Source organism: Taeniopygia guttata, chromosome 10 (genome assembly GCF_048771995.1).
Source record: "Taeniopygia guttata chromosome 10, bTaeGut7.mat, whole genome shotgun sequence".
Classification (NCBI taxonomy): domain Eukaryota; kingdom Metazoa; phylum Chordata; class Aves; order Passeriformes; family Estrildidae; genus Taeniopygia; species Taeniopygia guttata.
Window position 1 is genome coordinate 326667 of NC_133035.1, and position 20609 is coordinate 347275.

General features: G+C 38.3%; 1 protein-coding gene across 8 annotated transcripts in view; it reads right to left on the bottom strand.

Moving 5' to 3' along the window:
• HERC1 (HECT and RLD domain containing E3 ubiquitin protein ligase family member 1) overlaps positions 1 to 20609 on the bottom strand; it is an 88088-nt gene that overhangs the window by 31009 nt on the left and 36470 nt on the right. For 6 of the 8 annotated variants that reach the window (XM_072933930.1, XM_030281886.4, XM_030281882.4 and 3 more), the window contains exons 22-38: positions 19121 to 19292; positions 16668 to 16974; positions 15454 to 15574; positions 15134 to 15185; positions 9083 to 9357; positions 8558 to 8773; positions 8352 to 8472; positions 7590 to 7827; positions 6486 to 6679; positions 5371 to 5526; positions 5032 to 5138; positions 4690 to 4800; positions 4432 to 4608; positions 3598 to 3837; positions 3304 to 3387; positions 2307 to 2827; positions 2 to 777 (exon numbers count right to left, since the gene is read on the bottom strand). In XM_072933930.1, the coding sequence (XP_072790031.1) occupies positions 2 to 777; positions 2307 to 2827; positions 3304 to 3387; positions 3598 to 3837; positions 4432 to 4608; positions 4690 to 4800; positions 5032 to 5138; positions 5371 to 5526; positions 6486 to 6679; positions 7590 to 7827; positions 8352 to 8472; positions 8558 to 8773; positions 9083 to 9357; positions 15134 to 15185; positions 15454 to 15574; positions 16668 to 16974; positions 19121 to 19292 (3868 nt within the window). The remainder of the gene's footprint in view (position 1; positions 778 to 2306; positions 2828 to 3303; positions 3388 to 3597; positions 3838 to 4431; positions 4609 to 4689; positions 4801 to 5031; positions 5139 to 5370; positions 5527 to 6485; positions 6680 to 7589; positions 7828 to 8351; positions 8473 to 8557; positions 8774 to 9082; positions 9358 to 15133; positions 15186 to 15453; positions 15575 to 16667; positions 16975 to 19120; positions 19293 to 20609) is intronic. The other 2 variants (XM_030281880.4, XM_030281883.4) reach the window with 2 other exon arrangements.

Genomic DNA, 20609 nt, shown 5'->3' on the forward strand with positions numbered 1-20609 from the left:
CCTTGTTTAAGTCTGCCACCAAACTGGTCCTCCAGCAGCCCATGAACCACTAATTTGTAGATCATAGCCTGTGCCCGTTCCAGGTCTGCCAGCCCCAGTGCTCTCTTGATGGGCGAGCGCATGACCGCACGCTTCACCATGTGCCGCATCAGGAACTGCAGCGCTGCACGCAGCTCCACGTCCTCATGCACCACCGGTGACCCCGCGCAGTCAGAGTTGTGGCCGTTCTCTGCTAGCACTTTGGGGATTAACAGCAGCTCAGCATACTTACTGCAACTAAGAAGAACACTAAGTGACTTCATAGCACCAAGATAAAGGTAAGACAGCTGTACAGCTCGGATTTCTGACTGCACTATATCATGACTTCGTGGGGTGTGTTCATGATTCTTTTTTCTTCCTTCAGCAGGTTGGTGTTGGGAATCCATACCTAGTGTTGATGGTTCTAGAGAAAAGGAAGCAATTTCATTTTCTGACTTAGAGGTTGTAGCACCATGTCCTTTGTTATCATCAGCACTTTGGCCTAATCGTGTATCTGATCCAATGTCACCCTCCATTTTCTGGTCCATTTCCCCTTTATCTTCAGATTCATGTCTGTGTTTTTTCTCATGTCTCTTGGTGCTTTGCTTTCCTGTATCTTCATGAATGCCAGTCAGATAGGTAAGGTCCAGCAACACAGTAGCTGTCAGCCCACGAAATCTTGCAACATCAAAAGGCAGTGGTTCACAGGGCTCCAGATTATACAACGGAGTATCACTAGGCGACCAAAAAGTTGGGAAGCTTTAATAAAGATCAGAATGACACAGGAAAAAGCAAGTGAGGGAGAGATAGGAGGAAAGTTCAGGAAATAATGTAGGCAAATAAGATGTAGAATATGTTTAATAAAACAAACCAATTCTAAAAATTAAATGCAAACAGGAAAATGAGGTTATGTTCAGAAAACAGGGATATATGGTTTCAAAGCAAATGAAACAAAGCATACACAGGTTTTCAACAACAAGCACTGAAACCCAGACGCCCCACAGAAGCTATACATCTCTGTGCTAACCCAGGCTCTGGATATATTTCAGAAATATGTAACAGACTTTATTAAGAAAAACTATCTGAAGGCAAATATTATCATCATACCTGAATCTTAACTGGTATAAAAGCTTATAAAGAAAACTTTTAAACATAAACGAAAAGCTTTGATTGACCTCAGCTATTCATCCCCATGAGCACACTACTGAGAGCTCAGGACAATTCTGTCTCTGGTGTGTCAGGACAGATCACCTGGTGAAGACAGTGACACAGTCTTTGAAAAACACAGTTCAGAAAACCAAACAGACACATTTATCTACCTGTCATCTATATTCAGTGATATTTTCTGGTACTATTTAGGACTGTTACACTTCACTAATTTTCACCTGAAGCAGGACAAAAATTCACCAGCCTGCATTTCCATATGCCTTCCATTTTCCATACATCCAGCAGACAAATGACTTTTAAATCTTTCTTTTATTATCCCAAAAAGTATTTCCATCTTACAACATAAACTTCTACGTAAAAATGAAAGCAAGCTTTAACCTGGTTTTAATTAGAAAGGTGTAAAATTAACCTAATTAAATGCTTTACCAAAAGCTTGGTTATGTTCAAGTGCTGTTCCACATCACACAAATAAAGCTTCAAATTATTTTAAGGGCTCTTAAAATAATTATTTTAAGCACTCTTACTTTAAGGCTACACTGTTACATGGGCATACTTGAAAGAATTTATATCTGGAACTAAATCAATTGCACTTCAGTATATTTAGTCAAAGTGACAACAGCCTTTGCAAAGACAAAACAGATATAATGCTGTAACAGCTGGAAAAGCTAACCTCTGCTATTTCAGAATGTAATTGTAACTGGCAGGGAAAAGAAAAATAAAAAATGATTGTTCAATTTCTTCAAAAGACTTCTTCAGCTACAGGCAGAAGGAGTTCAAGAAACTAAGTTAATCAAATCTTTTCCACACAAAAACACAGGCAATTCTTGTGAAAGCACCAAGAAGCTCAGAGAAGCTTCATTTCAGCTTTCTTCCAGGTGCTTTCCCTTAGAAGGCTTGTCTGCAAGATGGGTGGGAAAAGAAGCATCTCCTTCCAGCCTTGAACACTCAAAGGCAGGTGGGAGAATGAATGAACACTACCTCAAGGCAGCAATAATTTCACTACCACTGAAGTCGACATTTGAAATAATTGATTGGCATGACTAATATAAAGGATTTTTCTGAGGATTTCCAACCACAAACCACTACCACTAGATAGCAAAAAGTGTAGGAAATGAGCATACCTGATTGTGATCTCTGCTTCATCCCACTGGACCTTGGCAGAGGTACTGCCCTCCTTCAACACTCCCAGCAGGGTAGCATGACGGCCTGTTTGCTTGTGGACACATCGACCTCCAACTCTGAGCCCAGCATCCACTCCACCAATCACTGCTAGGACAGGCCACACCTCCACACAGAGCATCTTCAGCTGCAGCTCTGACAGCTCTGCCAGGCCATGGCGGCTGTGCTTGCTTTTCTCCTCCTCTTTGTTTTCTTTCTCCTCTCTCACCTCGTTCTCTTCTCGGCTTTGAACAGAGCGACTTTTCTTCAGTTTTTGACCTACTTCCTTAAGATATGTTTTGATTTTATTCAATCTTTCCATCATTTTTTTATTGATGCAGTATGTCCAGCGATCTGTGCGATGCAGGATTCGAATGAGCTGGATTGTGGCTTCTGCCAGCACTGCAGCAACAGGACTGCAGATGGGATCACCAGGCAGCAAATCTCTTGGTGTCCCACGCATCTGCATATCACAAATCTTCACCTGTTTGAAGAGAACAGTTTACAAATTATCTTCTCAATATACCTCAATAAGCTCTTATAAATACTGGAGTCGCCTGCTGAATAGAAGTAATTACTAGCACTGTCTTTTTTTTTCCCTCAGAATCCCTAGGATATCCACTTTAACACTGAGCAAAAGCTCTATCCTTCAGACTCAAGGATGCTGAAAGTATGTATTTCATGCTTTCTCATACAAGACTATCTAGAAATCCTAATACTACACTCTCCTCGGTTTCTGGGGTATAGAATTGTTTTGTGTAGAACATGAAGTCTTTAAATCTATTCTAAATAGTAAAATAAATTGTAAATTTACAGTAGATTACAATAATTAAAACACTCTGTACTAGCAACACTGTTTTGGTTAGTAATTCAAAGCAGCACCATACAGGCTGCTTTGATGAATACTGACTTTATACCAGCCTAAACCATTACACCTCCACAGATGAACATTTAATTTACCTTCTCTCCTGGGTTACTGCTATAGAACATAACACAAGGGTATAACTCAGCTGCATCCACATCTTCAAAAGCTAGTTTTGGCTCCTAGGGAAGAAGCAAAAAAAAAAAAAAAAAAAAAAAAAAACCCTCAATCTTAGAACACCCTAACAAGCAAAAATTTGAAATAAGAGAAAGTTATATCTGTATTATAAATCTTCTAAGTACTGAAACTGCCAAATGTTTTAACTCCCATGCTTATCCATGCCCTATTACCATTGCAAGAAAACCCACCAAAAAACTGATTTTGTTAAATACCTCTCCATTTTTACCAAAGGAAATAGTTCTTGCTTCCATATCTAACACACATGTAATGAAATCTCCTTGGGTAAAGCTTGACAGAGTCAAAGTCTGCTCTCCATTGTGATAGAGGTTGCCACTGTAGGCTCTATAGAGCCACATATCTGAGGTAGTGCGATGGTTGAAGTCATGCACAGGCCAGCGAGACACTCCCACACAAGTGCCTTCATTGCCTCTGTTCTCTTTCACGATGTAGAACTAGTAAAACACACAGGGAAAAACACCAGGAATACACAATTTAACACCACAATGCAATGCAAATCTTCCTAACATATATGTATGTCTACTTTCAACTGTTTTTCACAGAAGCTTTTAATGAGGAAAATCGTAAGCTAATATGGTAAAACCATTTTAAAAAATCTGTCTAAATGATGTATTTAACACTGTTCTTGTCAGTTAGGCTGATGTGTCTTTTTGCAGGAAAACAATATACTTTGTGAAATGTTTTTCTATAAAAACAAAAATGCTAAATCTACATAATTCAGTAGGTAAGTTTTGCAAAACTGCACATGCATGCTGACTACATGTTCACAGCCTCCAATCTGCATGCTGAAATACTCAAATCCCACCACTCAAAAGCAGACACAAACTCCTCCCTTGGCACTGAAAAATCACAGAATGACTTACGTTGGAGAATATCCTTATGATTATTGAGTCCAACCACAAATGTAACATTGCCATTTACTCAAGAATCGTGCCATAAGCAAAAAACACAGGCAGTTGCTGTTAATAAAACATAGCACATTTCCAAAACAATAAGAGAATGTAGAGATATACATTTATGCAACCTACCTTCCACTGGTAACACCCAGAAGTAACTCCAGTGGAAGCTAAGCCATATCCTTTGCCTCCACTTCCATGAGTTAGAATCTGCCCGTTCTCCACTATGCAGCACTGAGCTTTCTCAGGATCAAAGGACACTTCCTGGATGGGAAGATTCTCATCTTCATCCTCAGACTCTCCTTGCTTCTACGAGAAATAGGACAAAATATTTGTGGTAAATGTAATTCAGCTGCATTCAGTCACAAGCCAAAGTACAAGCACTGTTACCTGGAGCTTTATTTCTCGTTCTTTCTCCTTTATTTGAATTGCATGTTTGGCCTGAGCTATTGGACTCTCCCACATGCAGTCAGACAGAAGTGAGAACAATTGTTCAACAACCTGGGGCATTGGGATAGAATTCAGATAATTTTAACTCCAGAATGAGCACAAGAGCAACATTATATTGTTTTACTTTGCTTTGTAGGTATAAACATCAAAATATTTCGTGTACTCAGATTAACAAATAACTACACTGAGCCTTGCTTGATTTGGATTTTGAAACCTATGAAACATTTAGAAGTTTAAGAGATTTTTGAGGAAATGTGAAGGTTTATAACAGAATATAAAGACCTGAGCCATCTGATCATCTTCAACGCCAGATTCACACGCAGGTAACACAGCTTCTAGTACATGAAGTGCAAGCAGTCTAGTCCTCAGATTGCCAACCAAGGGAATTCCTGAAAATTGAACAATGTGTCAATAATGTTAAAATTACTTCACCTTCAGGCCTGCCCCTGGCTCCATGCCCCCAGTGCCCCAGAGTGTAACCCCTGAACACCTATACTGCAGTTGGTTTGAACTGTTCACTAGGAACTCACTATGTAATACATGTTCTAACAGGGCTTAGTTTTTGGAACTGCACTACAGAAATGCAAAGTAACCATGGAGCACATTTTGACATGATCATACCTGAGCAACACTTCTGGGAAGCAATGTTAAGAAGGACTTCTGTCCACTTTGGAGATGCCATCTTGGACTGAATTGCTTTTGAAGACACAACTCTACGCAGGAAAACAAGAAAGTCTCCCAGGTGTAATTCTGCTGCATGTTGCTTTCGGAGGGCAGCTAGGAAGTTAAAACAGAAGTTTTCATTTACAGTCTTAATATTAGAACATGACTGGCAGTCCTGGTTACCAGGAACAACCTGCTCTGCAGCCAAAAGCACAATGATCAGTTACTACATGACAATGATCAGTTACTACATGGTGGCTGGCTGTTAACCTTAGCTGGCTGGCAGGTGCCCACCAAGCTATGATCTCACTCCTGCTCCTCAGCAGGATACAGAGAGAAAATAACATTAAACTTTTGTGGGTCAAGGTAAGGGAGGGAGACCTCTGTGGGAAGACCTCATATTCAAATTCCTGATTAATTATCTTACTAATTCATCGGACATTGCATTATTTTAAAGTGAAGACAGTTAAAAGCACAAACAAAAACATATATACACTTAAAACCAAGCTACAATTAAAAACTCTTCAAAAACAATTTCCACCAAAATTCAAAATGCTCATTAAGGGATTGCAAGCTACGTGAAGATACCAGTATTTCAGAAAAGCTTTTGTTAAAGATTTTTCCATATGACACAGTAGTGTCACCTTCTTGCCATCCACTCAGACTGCAAAACTGCATAATACAAAGCAAATACAACAATTTCCTGAATAAATCTGTATTTATTTGTAGTTTGAAATTTAGATAATTAATTCCTATGACTCCATTTATGAAAAACACTACGACCACCAACTCATTTTTCAAGAAAAACTATATTCTCTTCCTAATTCCAAACCCAATGAAGTAATTCTTATTCTCAGGCTGCTCCTATCCTTGCAATTTTGTGCATCAATTCTGTATAAATCTGAACTGAGCACAAAATCATTTTATGACTTTAATCTAATTTATAGAATTAAAAATGACCCAACAGAAACCAATACACAATAGAGTGGATGAGAACGTCAGCATTCAGTGCTTTCTTCTGTTCTATTTTCTGGTATTTTAGAATTGATACAGAAATTATGTAAGATAATTACCTCTGAAGTCTCTCTTCTCATTATCCCCATTTGAATCTGCCTTTTTTGATTCCACTTCACCTTCCTCACCTTCCCCTTCTCCAAAGGAAGCCATCAGCATCACACCAGCTTGTGAGAGCAAGTTCTTCAGCTGGCTGCATAGTAAATCCAGCAAGGACTGCACCACCTTCGGGCTCAGTTTATCTGCATAGGTTCTGTACACCCAAAAAGAAAAAGTGAGAGTACTTGAGACCTGATCCAAGGAACAGTAATTGCAGAAGGTTACTTTTCCCCATCCCATTACTTAAAGGCTTAAATTCTTTTCATTATTTTAACCCTATTTTTAATAAAAATGAAAACAGTCTAATCTTTGCAGTCAAAGGATAAGTTTTCAGTACTTTCTAGGGTAAAAAAGGAACAACTCTATTAATTAAACGTAATTCCACTGCAATTTCTATACACAGGGTGCTGTTTCTATCAGTTTGGGGGATATTTTTGGTGTAGGATTATTGGGCTTTTTTACATAATAGATTTGGAAAGTAAATGCAACGTGTTGTACAAAGACTGAAAGGAAGATGCATGTACTGAATATCAAACAATACTCTCAGTTCAACTAGAAAATACTTTCTCCACTTATATTTTCTTTACTAAGAATAAATATTTAAGTATTGCTAGGACTTAGCATGCTGTCCCATGGTCTAGCAGAGATCACTATTCCTCAGAAAACTATTTCATATTCTGGAAAGAAGCATAATGTCCTGCTCTGAGGAACTCTCACATTATCAGTGCTGCTTTCACACAAATAACTTTTACACAGCAACAGAAAGTCTTACCACATCAACTGAACACACCTCCACATAAAGCTGAAGTAGCAAAGTAAGGGTTACTAGAATACAGTGTTCACAGACCAGAAAGTTGTGATTATTCAAGTTCAAACACTCGCAACTGAAAAATATTTGTTAGTCTTATATCTTTCCTATGAATAATGTGACTACTCTTACACCGTGCCCCCTTCACTTCTGTATTTCTGAGCAACACCTACTATTCTAATGAAAGCTCACACAACATTTTTCAAGGGTGCTGGCAGATCAGTGATGAAGTTTCCCAAAAACAAGGGGCACTCACCCTGTGGTGATAGCCAGGATCTGCAGCAGTCTCGTGCTGGCTACTTTCAAAGCTGTGCTGAGCTGAGAAATCCCAGTTTTGGGCAGCAGCTGCAGGGGCTGTCCTAACATGGTGTCTGTGCCACACAGCTGGGACAGCACATTTAACAGCCCCGTGGAAATGGCCAAGGAGACATCAACAGGCTGATAGTGCACGCTGAGAGCAAAGACTGTCACCAACAGAAGACGCTGCTGTGCTTCTAAGATTAAAATAAAGTTGTTTTTAATTAATAAGATGTTAAGACTAAGAATGCTAAGACAGAAGATTAGCAGATCATTTTTAAAATATAATTTAATTAATTAAATTTTCAAAGAAAAAGTGAGTTTTGTCAGTCAGACTTTGAGGTAGTCTTCCTGATTCTTCTTTAACTCAATGTAGCTGTGTCAAAACTGTCCAAGAAAGAGTAGCACACAGATCTAGTTTGTGATTTAATGTTCTGAGACTAAATCTCAAACCAGAATTTTCTCTCTAAGGTAAGGCTAAGTGGGTGAAATACTTAATTTTATATTTTTTTCACATTGTTTCTCAAAGTGAAACACCAAAACAACACAGGTAAGAATAGCCACTGGGTTCTACCAACCAATGCAGATTTCTCTTTTAGGAAAAGTCAGATAGGTAATTCAGTGAATTCTGGTCACTAATATCAAAATCTGCCTTGGAAAACATACAGGCTGTTCTACTGTACACTAGAGAACATGGTTTCCAAATCTGCTTTTCACTTACCTATGTGATGCTTATTAGCTTGCAGAGCTCTTTCTAAAGTAGCAGATAATTGCTGGTAAATTTTGTGCACAGCCACCTGGATTTCAATTTGAATACTCCTCTTGGCTGCTCTGATGCCATCCTAGGCCAAACAAATAAATATTATAAAAACTGAGACATTTTTATCACTGGGTTATTGAAACAGCAGAAACTGCTGAAGTACAGACCTGGTAGTGATGCAATCTTACGCTCTCTCCTTTGGCCCCTGCATGTCCTACAGTGCCCAGACCAAAGCAGCCAGCAAGAAACTGGAGTCTAACAGAAGTAAGCAGCAAAGAAGACTGAAATCCTGGTACTTGACGGCTTCCCATTAATGGCACACAGCCTTTTTCCTCCATTCCTGATAGAAGCACCAAAATCTGATGAAGGGCTTCCAGACGAAGCTAAAATAAAAGGCAGGCAAAAGACAATATTAAGTAGCCAGTATCCCTAGAAATGGAAATTGGATCATAATGAACTATAAGCAAAGATGAATGAGGTCACTGTTTCCCCCTTCACATATTTTTTTATGTAAACAAACCTTCAGTTTGTTTTAGTTGGTTTACATAATGTTCTGAGTTCCAATTATGATATTCAACAGAAAAGAAGGAAAAAATACTTTAATAGATAGAATTTGAACACTGTTTCAAAAAACATTCCTATAATGAGCATAATGTATGAAGAATAAGAAAAGCTGTTAAACTGAAATTTACCTCAGCCCTCAATTGCTGCTGCTCCATTGCAATTATTGATGCTTGTGGACTGGTGGACATACTTTCCTCTGGTTCCTTAAATCCTGGGGAGTTTCCCACATCTCCACTTACAAAACTGACAGCGTTTTCAATCAAAGTATGAATTCCGAGTGATCTTGAGAGATCAAAATCGGACTCAACAAATGAGGAGGAGGAGGATGTATATAACCAGTCTCTGCTGTGTTTCAGTCGAACCCACGAGTCACTCAGAAATTCCATTTGACTGTGTATTGCTCCTAAAAATACACACAAGAAGTGTCATCAACTCCAATTCAGGTAACACATTTTGGCAGGAAGTAAGACTGAGCTGCTGCTACTGACACAGGTGGAAAATGAATATTCATGTTATTTATACCATGCATTAAGCAACTTAGAGCAAAACACCTGATTTAAATTTACAGCAATTTCGCTAAAGAAAAGGCTGTATTTATTTTAAATGTTCAGCACTACTGTAACAAGCTGCCATGTGAAAAAAAAAAACAAAACAAAAAGAAGCCACTCAAACTGCTCAGCTCAAAGTCTGTTTAAACTGTTCAGCTGGAACACTGAATAAAAAATGCTTTGCAGCTAAATGACATAACAGTAAAGAAACTATTTTCTACCAATGTAACTTATGCACTTCGATATTTACTTTGAGATTTAAACATAAAGCAAGAGTGGATTTTAATCAAGCCACTGTATTTCACAGTTTGGAAAAAGTACAATGTTATTTTGAATTAAATATTTACGGAATTCATGACTGCAGAAGAGAACAGAATTTTTTTAGACTAACAGAGAATTCTGACTCAAGATAGATACATGTGTATTAAGACACCATCTAGATTCAGTATTAGATCTCTGCCATCTGGCTGTTTCACAAGTCAATTTTCAAGTATTTCCTATCATCAGCATGTCATTACCTGAGACTTTACTACCACTAATAAATGGACTTCTTCAAATGAGCATCAGTCATCATTCTGCAGCACTGGAATTTATCACCATAGGTTTGATGTCATTTCCAAGAAAGTTTTGCTAGAACTCGCTCCCTGGCACAAATGAGTGCCATGCCACTCAAGTCATAACTTCATTAGCAGTCAATTGATAGACATCAGTCAGTATTTTCCTCCTTTTCTAAGTGCTCTTTGCCCACTTGGAGCTATGTGAAGTAGTACAAGGGGGCACACCCTGCTCAGAAGAACTTCCCATCTGTACCGAGAGACAGTGTCTGGTGACCTCTGTGGAAACCTAAATTATGTTTAAACTCACTTTGAAATTTTAGTTTGGCTTATTTACATGACGTACAAAAATGTTTTACATTTATCTACCTTATGTACAGTGAGTTACAATTTTGGAGAACCACAACCTGTTCACAACTCATACAAATCTGTATTACTTCAGTTTTAAACATCTTTCTGTAGGGTATCAACTTCAAACATTATTAAACATAGCCATTTTCAGGGAAAAGTCACACAAAGTCATAAGAGTTCATCTGTCCAAAGCTTGCTTTCAACAGTAAGTCTGAGCTCCAATGGTAACAGCCAGATCTAAATTACAGGGCCTCCTTTAAATGCTGCCTCCCTACAGCAGCTGATCATAGGAACAAGCAAAGACAGACACAGAGGCTTTGAACATGGGCTAACTTTCCTAGCAACCTAGGAATAAAGGCAAAATGCTGTTACTCTGTCACTGAGTCAGCACCTGCAGGTCACAATTTGCACCTTCATGCAATTTACAAATTCAAAATACTGTGAAATTTTGCTTCTCTCTTGTCAACCAGGTTACCTTCATTTAGTTGCCAAAAATTCCTTAGTATTCCTTAGACTTGCTACTAAGCAGACTGCTATGGCTTCAGGAAAAACCGTCATAGTACTTAGGTCATACAGACTCAAGTTTATTTTGGCTAATGCAAAGATCATGTTCAAACACTTCTTTTCAAAGTGCAATCTAATTTCCTAATCTCTGTTGCTTTACGTAACACTACACGGTTTACGGAGAACAATCTATTTTATCACATTTACTATGAAAAAATTTAAAGACATTCTGTTACTCAACTTTACAATTTATACCTAGCAATAACATTTTTTAAAAAACCAGAGCACCTTGCTCTAATTTTATCATCAATTGTTAGAATAGTTGCTTTAAAACTTTCCTTTAAAATCTAAGTTACATGGGGAAGTGGCTAATAAGAAACGCAAGATAAATAAGACAGAACAGAACAAATAGGTGCTAAAAGACTTGGTTTATGTAGGAAGTGTTTTCCTGGCAAGTGTATGGTGAACACAGCCGAGGGGAGGATAAACAAAGCCTCAGATTACCCACAGGAAGCACAACTAAACCATTTCCTAGTCCACAAAACACTGCCTACACAGCAACAGCCCTTTCCAAAGTCCCATAAGCCCTCCAGCCTTTGTACCACAGGAGAGCTCAAAGCACCCCACAGTGACTTCAGCTTCCTCCCCTCCACCTGCCCCACACTGCACTATGCCACAGCACAGAATCAAAGCATTTGTAAAGACACAAAAGCCTTTAGCTTAAATCATAAGCTAAAGGAAATCTTTAATGGGTTTACAGAACATCAGAAGAAAATTTAGTTTTGATAGGCAACAAACGTTATAAGAAACCATGTATAAGAAGCCATGTATTACTAAAACCCTAAATTATTTCATATTTGAAGAAAGTATGACATTGTTTAAATATAAGATCAATGTAAAAATATTTCTAATTTGGAGAAAAGTGCAATGATTACGAGTTACAGGTTAAATGCAGAACCACAGAAGTTATAATTGAAAGGAGAGAGTTTAAACACAAATATGTCAAAAATCAAAGAATACTTCAGAACTAAAAATGTTTAACCATTAGGGCACAGAGATCTAAAAGTAATTTTTTCCCTCTTGAACATACTACGTATCAGCAGAAAAATCAAATATTTGACTGCATTGGAGCTCAGCTTGATTCTGTGTAACATCAATCACACAGGACTGATTGCAGTACAGGACTTCCAGAAGCCTCTACAATCACATGAACAGAGCTGCACAGATGAATAAACCTGAAGCTTAAGTAAAACAAGAACTTTACTTGTCCTTACAAGCCAGCTTGTAATGAGTTTTCTAAAATGAATGTGGCACAGCTGCAATGCACACTTTTAAGAACAAAGGAAGCTATGTAGGGAAGCTATAGAGACAAAAAATAAACATGCCATCAGTTACTTGCTTGAAGCTCTTCTTTTTTCTGGGGCTCAACTGGCCAAAAAGGAGTAAATACACTACACCACACAAGAAGCAGAAGACAAAAGCAGACATTTTAAACAGAAGGGAACATACTCATAAAATCTCTGCCTCATATTATTCTGACTTAAATAATCACTCTCATCTCAAGCAATACAATATACCAAGCAGCAAGGCATGTGGAAAAAATATTTACTCTTGTTTGGTAGGAATACAGCCTAGCTAACAGTCTTTCTAAATTCTCCATCTTTAAGGAAAAAAGAAATAATCCCCTGTAGTGCAGCTGTATGCACTCATATGTATGTATGTTGGCTTGTATGTTCAAGTCCCGTCAATTTTCAAAGGCAGAATTCATTAGTATGTGTACACTAAAATATTTCAATTCCATTTGGACTTCAGTTAAGTTGCTGCTTTTTTTGGAGTAGCCCAGACCTGAGTTGTGTTAGTAAGGCACAGCAATACACACAGGTACACTGAAATTCACTGAGTTAAGCTGTAGATGATGAAAAGCCAAGAGTGGAGGACGCTCACGGAATTGTAGCTGTTTGTGACTGCCCTGCTGGCTGTGCTTTCCTTACTGCTGTGTACCTAACACGGTGAACAGCACCCCACAGGCACTGTACACAACATGTACAACATCTGCAGGCACACTCTCTGGATCTGCAAAACTGAAAAAATTCATCTAAGCAACAGAAAAAACAAACAGCTTAGATTCAAAGGGGAAACAGCAATGTGTTGCTCATCACCCCTTACCGCAAAATTACACAGACGTTTTCTGTAGGGATGGAAGGAAAAGTTTACTACTAAAATAATAACTGAATAATAGCAGGGAACAAGATACTCAAAGGATCCTCAGGCTGAAGTAGGAACAGCCCAATTCTCTTTCTGAATAGACAGAATAAATTAAGAAGGCAATTAGAATAAAGATTGGACTGAGTGGCTAAGATGTTAATGAAGTTAAAGGAGAATGCTTTTCCTTCCATACTCATCAAAAAGACCATAGGAACTCATAGTATTATCTCCTTTATTAGCCACAGCATACCACAAGAATAATGATAAAACTGAAGGGGATTCACCAAACACCCACAGCCACCACTGCACTGTGCTGGCCACGTGACAATGGGTGGACAATCTAAAAAAGCTTCAAGTTACACCCTCACCAAACACTGGGACATGCTTCACTTCTAGGAGATAACTAGGATTCACAAAAGAGACATGTCACAAGAGACAAAAGACCATAAAAAGCACTGAGCTGAACAGCCCATCCATTTATGACACAAATATTTGTAGATCATTTCCTGACCTTGACATATGTACGAGGAATGTTTTCCTATAGGTGCACCCTGCATTCTCTGACTCTGGCATTGGTTATTAACCAAAACTGGTATATGTATCAGCCAGCACAAGCAGACAAGCTTGCATTACTGTGTGCTAACTTCCAGGGAAGTCTTCCAGTACCAAAACAGTGGCATCTGCACACGTTGTGACAGTGTTGTTTGCAAATGAGCTATGTGAACATCTTTTTAGGTTCTGGACAGATTCCCTGTATTTACCAGTTCCTCCTCAGTGTTCAGACCTGGTAGAGAATCTTCTTGCTGTAATAAAAGTTTTGATGAAGTCTACTCTTGCACTTTTCCTCAATTCCTGAGGCTCATGACCAAAGCAACATTGGCCTAAGCAACAGTACAGGAACCATAATTTGTGAGACGTATTGTACCTGAGACCTAATCCAAGTTTCTTTCCTAGGTTACTCTTAGGACACAGAGGATATCAAGTACAGAGTTCTGTGTCAGAGTAATGGCAAAGCTAAAAATGCCAACTTCAAAGAATGTCCTGCAGATCAGGGGTTGACAGAGGCCTTCTGATAGATCTTCCAACCCTGAGAATGCCATGATACATCTGCTGTCACAGTAAAAGCAACTCTAGTGCATGGCTTTATTTGCTCAACTGTTTCAACTGATTACAAATTAACAAGGCATCACTTTCCACATTACTTAACTGTTGAAATCTAATGGGTGCTGCCACTGATAACACCCTTTGCAATTCCAGAAGACTTTCAAAGGCATGAAACCTCTGAGTATTCTGCCCAACGATTAAGCCTTTTAAGCCAGAACTCTTACCTTACCCAACAGTATCAAGGCTTCTGTTACTGAGGAATATCGTAACTCAACCTAATTCCTGTTTGCTTTTTACAGATACAACAGACCTGAGTTGTGATTCTCAGACAGATTCTGCATCATCCCGATGGAAGTGGGACATTTTAGTCTCTCCACCACCTTCTATCAGGGAGCTCACTGAGATTCCCCAGTACGAAGCAGTAAAAAAGAGCAATAGAAAATGCGGCTGCTTGGCTCTGTAGATGTGCTGGTGTTCAAAGCATGCAAAGTAAAGCAGTGTCTTCTGAATACAAGCTCTCCAGGTTCAAGCACATTTTATGGTAAAAGCTTGTTGTTAGCACAAGAATGGAACATTCCACATAAACGTCTCTCACAATTTTTTATTCCTGCAGTCACATGAGTGAAAATAGAATGAATGTTTCTAACTCGCTTAACAGAAAATCTCACTTGTTTCAAAAGAGCATTGCAATTGTAGCAAATAGAATGAAGAGTTATAACCAAGGAAATACTATAACCAAGCCACAAAACAACAGAAGTTCACACAACACAGAGTAGGTAGCAATTATTTTAAATGCTCAGTTTTAACACCTACTATGCAACTGTAAACTGTATGCAACTGCAAACATAGTTTAACCTAAGAAACTCCTAACATTTATCAGGTTAGTATTCACTAGGTAAACAAGAGAACTTACCCCTCTTCCTGTGTGATGCTGCCAAATCCACGTCAACATTTCGTCTTCCACTCTAAATTAAAAGATTAATAAAAGCCTCATTTCTTCAGGTGATCATATGTGGTGCATAATACTAGAGTATGTACATTTCATCCCTCACCATAAAAGTGAGACAGTTAACAGAGCTAAAATTATTTCACATTTTTTTTTACCACTAGTGCTTCCTCTTAACAATCCTGAATTAAGGTACCAAAACACAGGGCTAAACAAACGTTTCAGATGTACTTCCCATCCAAACATTCTATTGACAATCCCTAAATACATCATGCTGGTTTACTTACCAGTGAATAACCTTCCTCATCTGATTCTGGCTGAGACAAATCAGATTCACTTCTTGACTTCATCAGTCTGTAGCTTGAGTTTGCATGGATTGAGCGACTTTCTGCTGTAAGACTTTCACTCCTGCTTCAGGTGCACACATTCGTGTGCACACACACAGAGAAAAAAAAATGCTGATATTGACAAAGGTAAGATAGCCAAATTTAGCAGGTGCCAATTTTATTTGGGAGGAGACTATCACAGAACATCACAAGACCACATTAATGAGGAAAAGAGTGGTCTGATGGCTTCAATTATATTTAAAAAGGGTATCAGTAAACTTTGTTACTTCTTAACAGCCTTACTGGTCAACTGAACAAATGTCAACCTCAAGTGATTGCTCTAGAGCCTTCATAAGTATTATACAAAGTAAACAGAAACACGCTGAGCTGAGAGGACAAGAAACAGAGTAAGTGTCAGGTGAAAAAGCACTGAACTTATCAAAAACCCACCCAAAAAATGCATCCTAAAGTTGATATGCTGGAGATGAAAGCCACTTTCACAATGACAGAGGCAGCCACCCGTGCTTTAGGGACTGGATTTCCAAAAAGAGGCAAAAAAAATAAAAGGATACTGAATATATGTAATTTTTCTCCTCAATATCTTAGTATCTTTGCCATCAATATCTTAATCTAAAATATGAAAACAGGACACCGAACAACAAGTCTTACCCATGCCTATGATTGGAATATCTGTAAAAATCAATCACGAACAACACTTTTGTCATAATAGGCTTTGAATCTTTTGTTTCCAACATACACGGTTGTTTTTTTTTTTAACACTACCATATAGGACACTGGTATGCTTCAAAAAACCACAAATGTGGTAAAAAAAAATCCAAACACACACCAAAAAAAAAAAATCACATGAAAAATAAACAGTTTTTCCAAGTACCTCATGCTATCTGTACATCTGATGATCTGAACAACTCACCACTAAGCCCAACTTTGAAACTTAAATAGGGTCCGTGCAGAATAGAACTCTTCAGATTTAGTTAGCATGGCCAAGACAAACTGAGAAAAATCACTCTTTTCAACAGAAGCATAACACTGCTCTCAACAGTAATTTTCTTCTAAATAAAATGGCAATAATCCTCATAGTTAAACTGGAGTTGTTTAATCAATTCTAAAGGGAGCAGAGAAGAGTTAATCATAGTGTAAGAGTCAGCAAAGCCCACCTGGTCATGAGCCCGATGCCCTCTGGAGCAGCAGAGGGAGGCTGCAGCAGCTGCCCATCTTCCCTTCGCTTCTGCAGCTCCTCAATAGCAGGGCTCACGCCCAAGATCAGCAAGGCACATCTGTGGATCACAGAGTTGCAGGCAGCAGTGTACACATCCTGCCCTTCTGTCAGATCAGTGCTGATCCTTCGTTCTTGCTGGGATTGAGCAGGTGGATCATCAACTCTAGTCCCCATCCCCGCGCTCATCCTATCTCGATCCCGACTGCGAGCTACTTCACGGGCTGATAGGAAACATTGAAATATTTCTGTAATATGCAACACAAGAAGAAAGTCTTAGGTTCTAGACAAAGCAACAGAGACTAAAATATTCATTGACATCTTGGGCTAAAAACTGCCCCACTATAAAGAACAACTAATATTTTTCTAACAGTAAAAGAATACAATACTAATACAGTGCCACAAAAGAAGTCATACAAACAAGTTAAATGAAGCATTTATAAAATGTTAATTTTAAAATTAAGGACAATGCACTTTGACAGAACACCAAAACTCTTTCAGTGTCTTACTGCAACCCAACTCACGTTTGAATAGCATCAAAGAGAAAGAGATTTTTCCATGTTCGACTTTTAGCAGATGTATATGAAATAATGCTTCGTAAATCTGTATTGTGGACACCAGAATATCTCCAATTTAACACTGTTTCAGGCTTTTATTAGCTTTGGGCAGTACAACAAAGATCCTATCAAAATTCTTAGCCTACACTTTACCTAATTCTGCTGTAGTCTAAAGGGTCAGATTCTTCTAAAGATTATATGTGAGAAGCCTCCTCATCTATGTCCAAAGAACTAAAGTTCTCTTGATTTAATCACTTTAATTTTAAAGATTCAGGTCTCTTTTGGAAAGGCAAAGGTAAAACCAAATACTTCCTTCATTGATATGAATGATACTTCTTCCACATGCCAGGTTCAGCATCCCTTAGGAACACAAGTGAGAGAGTCATCATCTTCCTACTTATCTGTGCATGTAAGACTATTGTCTGTCTGAATGTTTCTGGATACATTTACTTTATTGTACCCAGAAGCCCTGTCTAGGTGGAATTTGAGAGCTCTCAGCATTTTTCCAGAATAATTGCAAATCAAGCAGCCAAACATACTGCATGTACTGAGTGGGTGACGTGTAAATCTTCTAGAACCACAAATCAGCTCATGAATGTGCACTTCAGCTCCACTGCACCCCATGGAATGACACATTCTATAAAACTAAAGGTGTAACATACATTTTGGTCAATAAGGTCCCAAAGAGAAATGGGAGTGGGAGTGTTAGCGTTCAGGAACACATATAATCACAGGATATGATTATATGCAGGTGCCTTTATTAAGAGCTCTGGGAATCAGGGGTACAGACCCAAATCTGACACCGACATGGCTTTTGAGCTGAACGTATTTTATATTCTATCATTATATAACTTACATATTAACTATTAAACTTGCATTGTTCTATTGTATACATTGACATGAATTTCTCGTGATCTTTCTTAGGCCCCTGACCACAGTTTCTCATGATTATTCTTACAATTAAACAGTAATTATATTTAACTACTAAACAATCACCACATCTAACAATTACATCATTTATCATGTACTAGCTACACAGGTGCAGTTCTAGCAAGGTACAAGGTCTTCATGTACCTAGGGTATTTATTTTTTTTTCAGGGCCTACTAAGCTTAATTTTCCTTTTAACCCCAAATCCCCATGATTTTAAAACCCTTTTACTATCAGGAGTTCTAATGGGAAACTCAGCAAAGTAAGAGATGACAGCAGAGACCGGAAAAAGATGAACATTCTAACAGTATCCAGAGGAACAATATTTGGAAAAGAAAATTGTGCAGCTATGGAAAATATTTCAAGTCAGCCAATTTCATTTTATAAGCTACATGCATTCTACAGAAATGTTCCAAGGCTAACACAAATGCTGTCTTGGAGAACACTCAGTTCACAACAAAGCAAAAACCAACCTTGTGTGACTGTCCGATGCTTTACTGAAACTGCAAAAATTAAGGATTAACTAATCCATCAAGATGGACTACAAGCTCCAATCAGTGTAACAGTAGTCTGTGAAATTCACCTTTTTCAAGATACCTTCTGAAGAATTAAACAAGATGTTCAAAAAGTCCAGGAGAAAATATGGCAAATACTGTTAAAATTACCAAACTCTGACTGAAACCTCTGTATTTTAAAGAGCAGAGATATTAGAAGACAGAAGTGAATTCCAACATAGTCCACTATTATCAACAGTTTTGTTTCCAAACTTCAGAATAACATCATTGTATAAAACGAAACCTCTCAAAATGTTTATGCAGACAGATATTTCAAAATATTTTAAATAATTTTTCAGCTTTACCTCAGAGTTAAGAAGACATGGCATTATTTACACACATAACCAGTACTTACTACCAGCTGTCATAGCTTCATGTTCTCTTTCCTCCTCTTCATCTTCTTGTTCTGGATGTCCTTCCTCCCTGTCACGTTCTGCCTGCTCCTCCATTTCTGCTTCTTCATCAATTGTACGAGTAAAAGAATGTTCTTGACTATCAACGTCAGCAGATTCTTGGTTATCTAGCATCTTAATTTAAAAAATGACATGCATGAAGTGAAATTCTCACCAAAATGAAAGATGAATATACAAGGCCACATGCATTGAATAAGAGGTTTCTTCCCACCAAAAAGTACTTTTCATACTGTGTGATATATATAACAAAGACAGTTGTTTACGTTCAAGATATTAAATAGTTAAGATGGAAAATTTCATTTTCCTCTTGTAACAGATTATCTGCAGAAAAATGTCTCCTTGTAATGCTTACTTACACTCTACAGTCAAACTTCTGACACTTCAGCACCAAAGCCTTTAGAAACCATAAGCCTGGGTATACTGTGAAAAAGCAAACCAGGTACTTTTTCCCAATGGCAATAAATCTGAAGCAACAAATCTACCACATATATCAGATTTGCTGTATTGCATCTGTAAATTTGAGGATTTCTGGGAGTAACAGAACTTACTGCATGCAGACCCAGTGCCTTCAGATGTGCTGAGTCTCTTGCAGCTATGTCAAACCCCTACCCTGAGAAAGGAAGCAGGCAAGATACACACATCCCCATAATATTAACCAAAAGTAGGAGGACATGCCTACACTATTTTTAAGAGCACCACTAGTGCTTTACAATACAGATAAAAGGCTCTTAATCCTGATGTTACATGAGAATTTTGTTCATTAAAAATATCTTGCTTGTATATTGTAAACCACAATTAAAAATTCTATCAGAGAAACCTTCTTTAAGTAGTCACTTTGTATTGCCAAACAAGCCCAAATCCTGTAATTCACTGAACACTTTCATCATTAATGCTGATCTGGCTTAAAAAAGTTTTTCAGAAGTTGCCAGTTTCAGGCCCAGTGCTCTCATCAGACATTCACATATGGCTGACAAGGACAAGTTGCCCTAAAGTAAGGCTAGGACTAAGAAGATAATGTGGCCATGGCAGAAGGAAGAACAGGTAGGCAAGAAATGGGAAGAGAGAGGCTCAGAGACCAGAGGCCCAGATAATGCTGTTGGATTCAGGAATGGCAGCCAGACAAAGCTGTGGCCTGCCCAACACTGGAGATAGTTGAGCTATCTCCAGCTAAACTGTAGGGCTTCTGCGGCCAAGCATTCTAGAGATGGGAAGAGGGAAAACCAGGTTCGAGGCTGGGCTTCAGTCGAATGATGCCAACCAGTCATTTCCTTTAATTGATTTAATATCACATACTCTAGACAAATGGACTCCTAATTATACCCTGGCCATTTTCATTTGGTAACTCATAAAGGTTTTACAATAGGTTAGAAAAAAATACTGGCAATTCTAAACAGCTAATAAAGCCAGAACTGCAAAGAGATGCACAGCCTT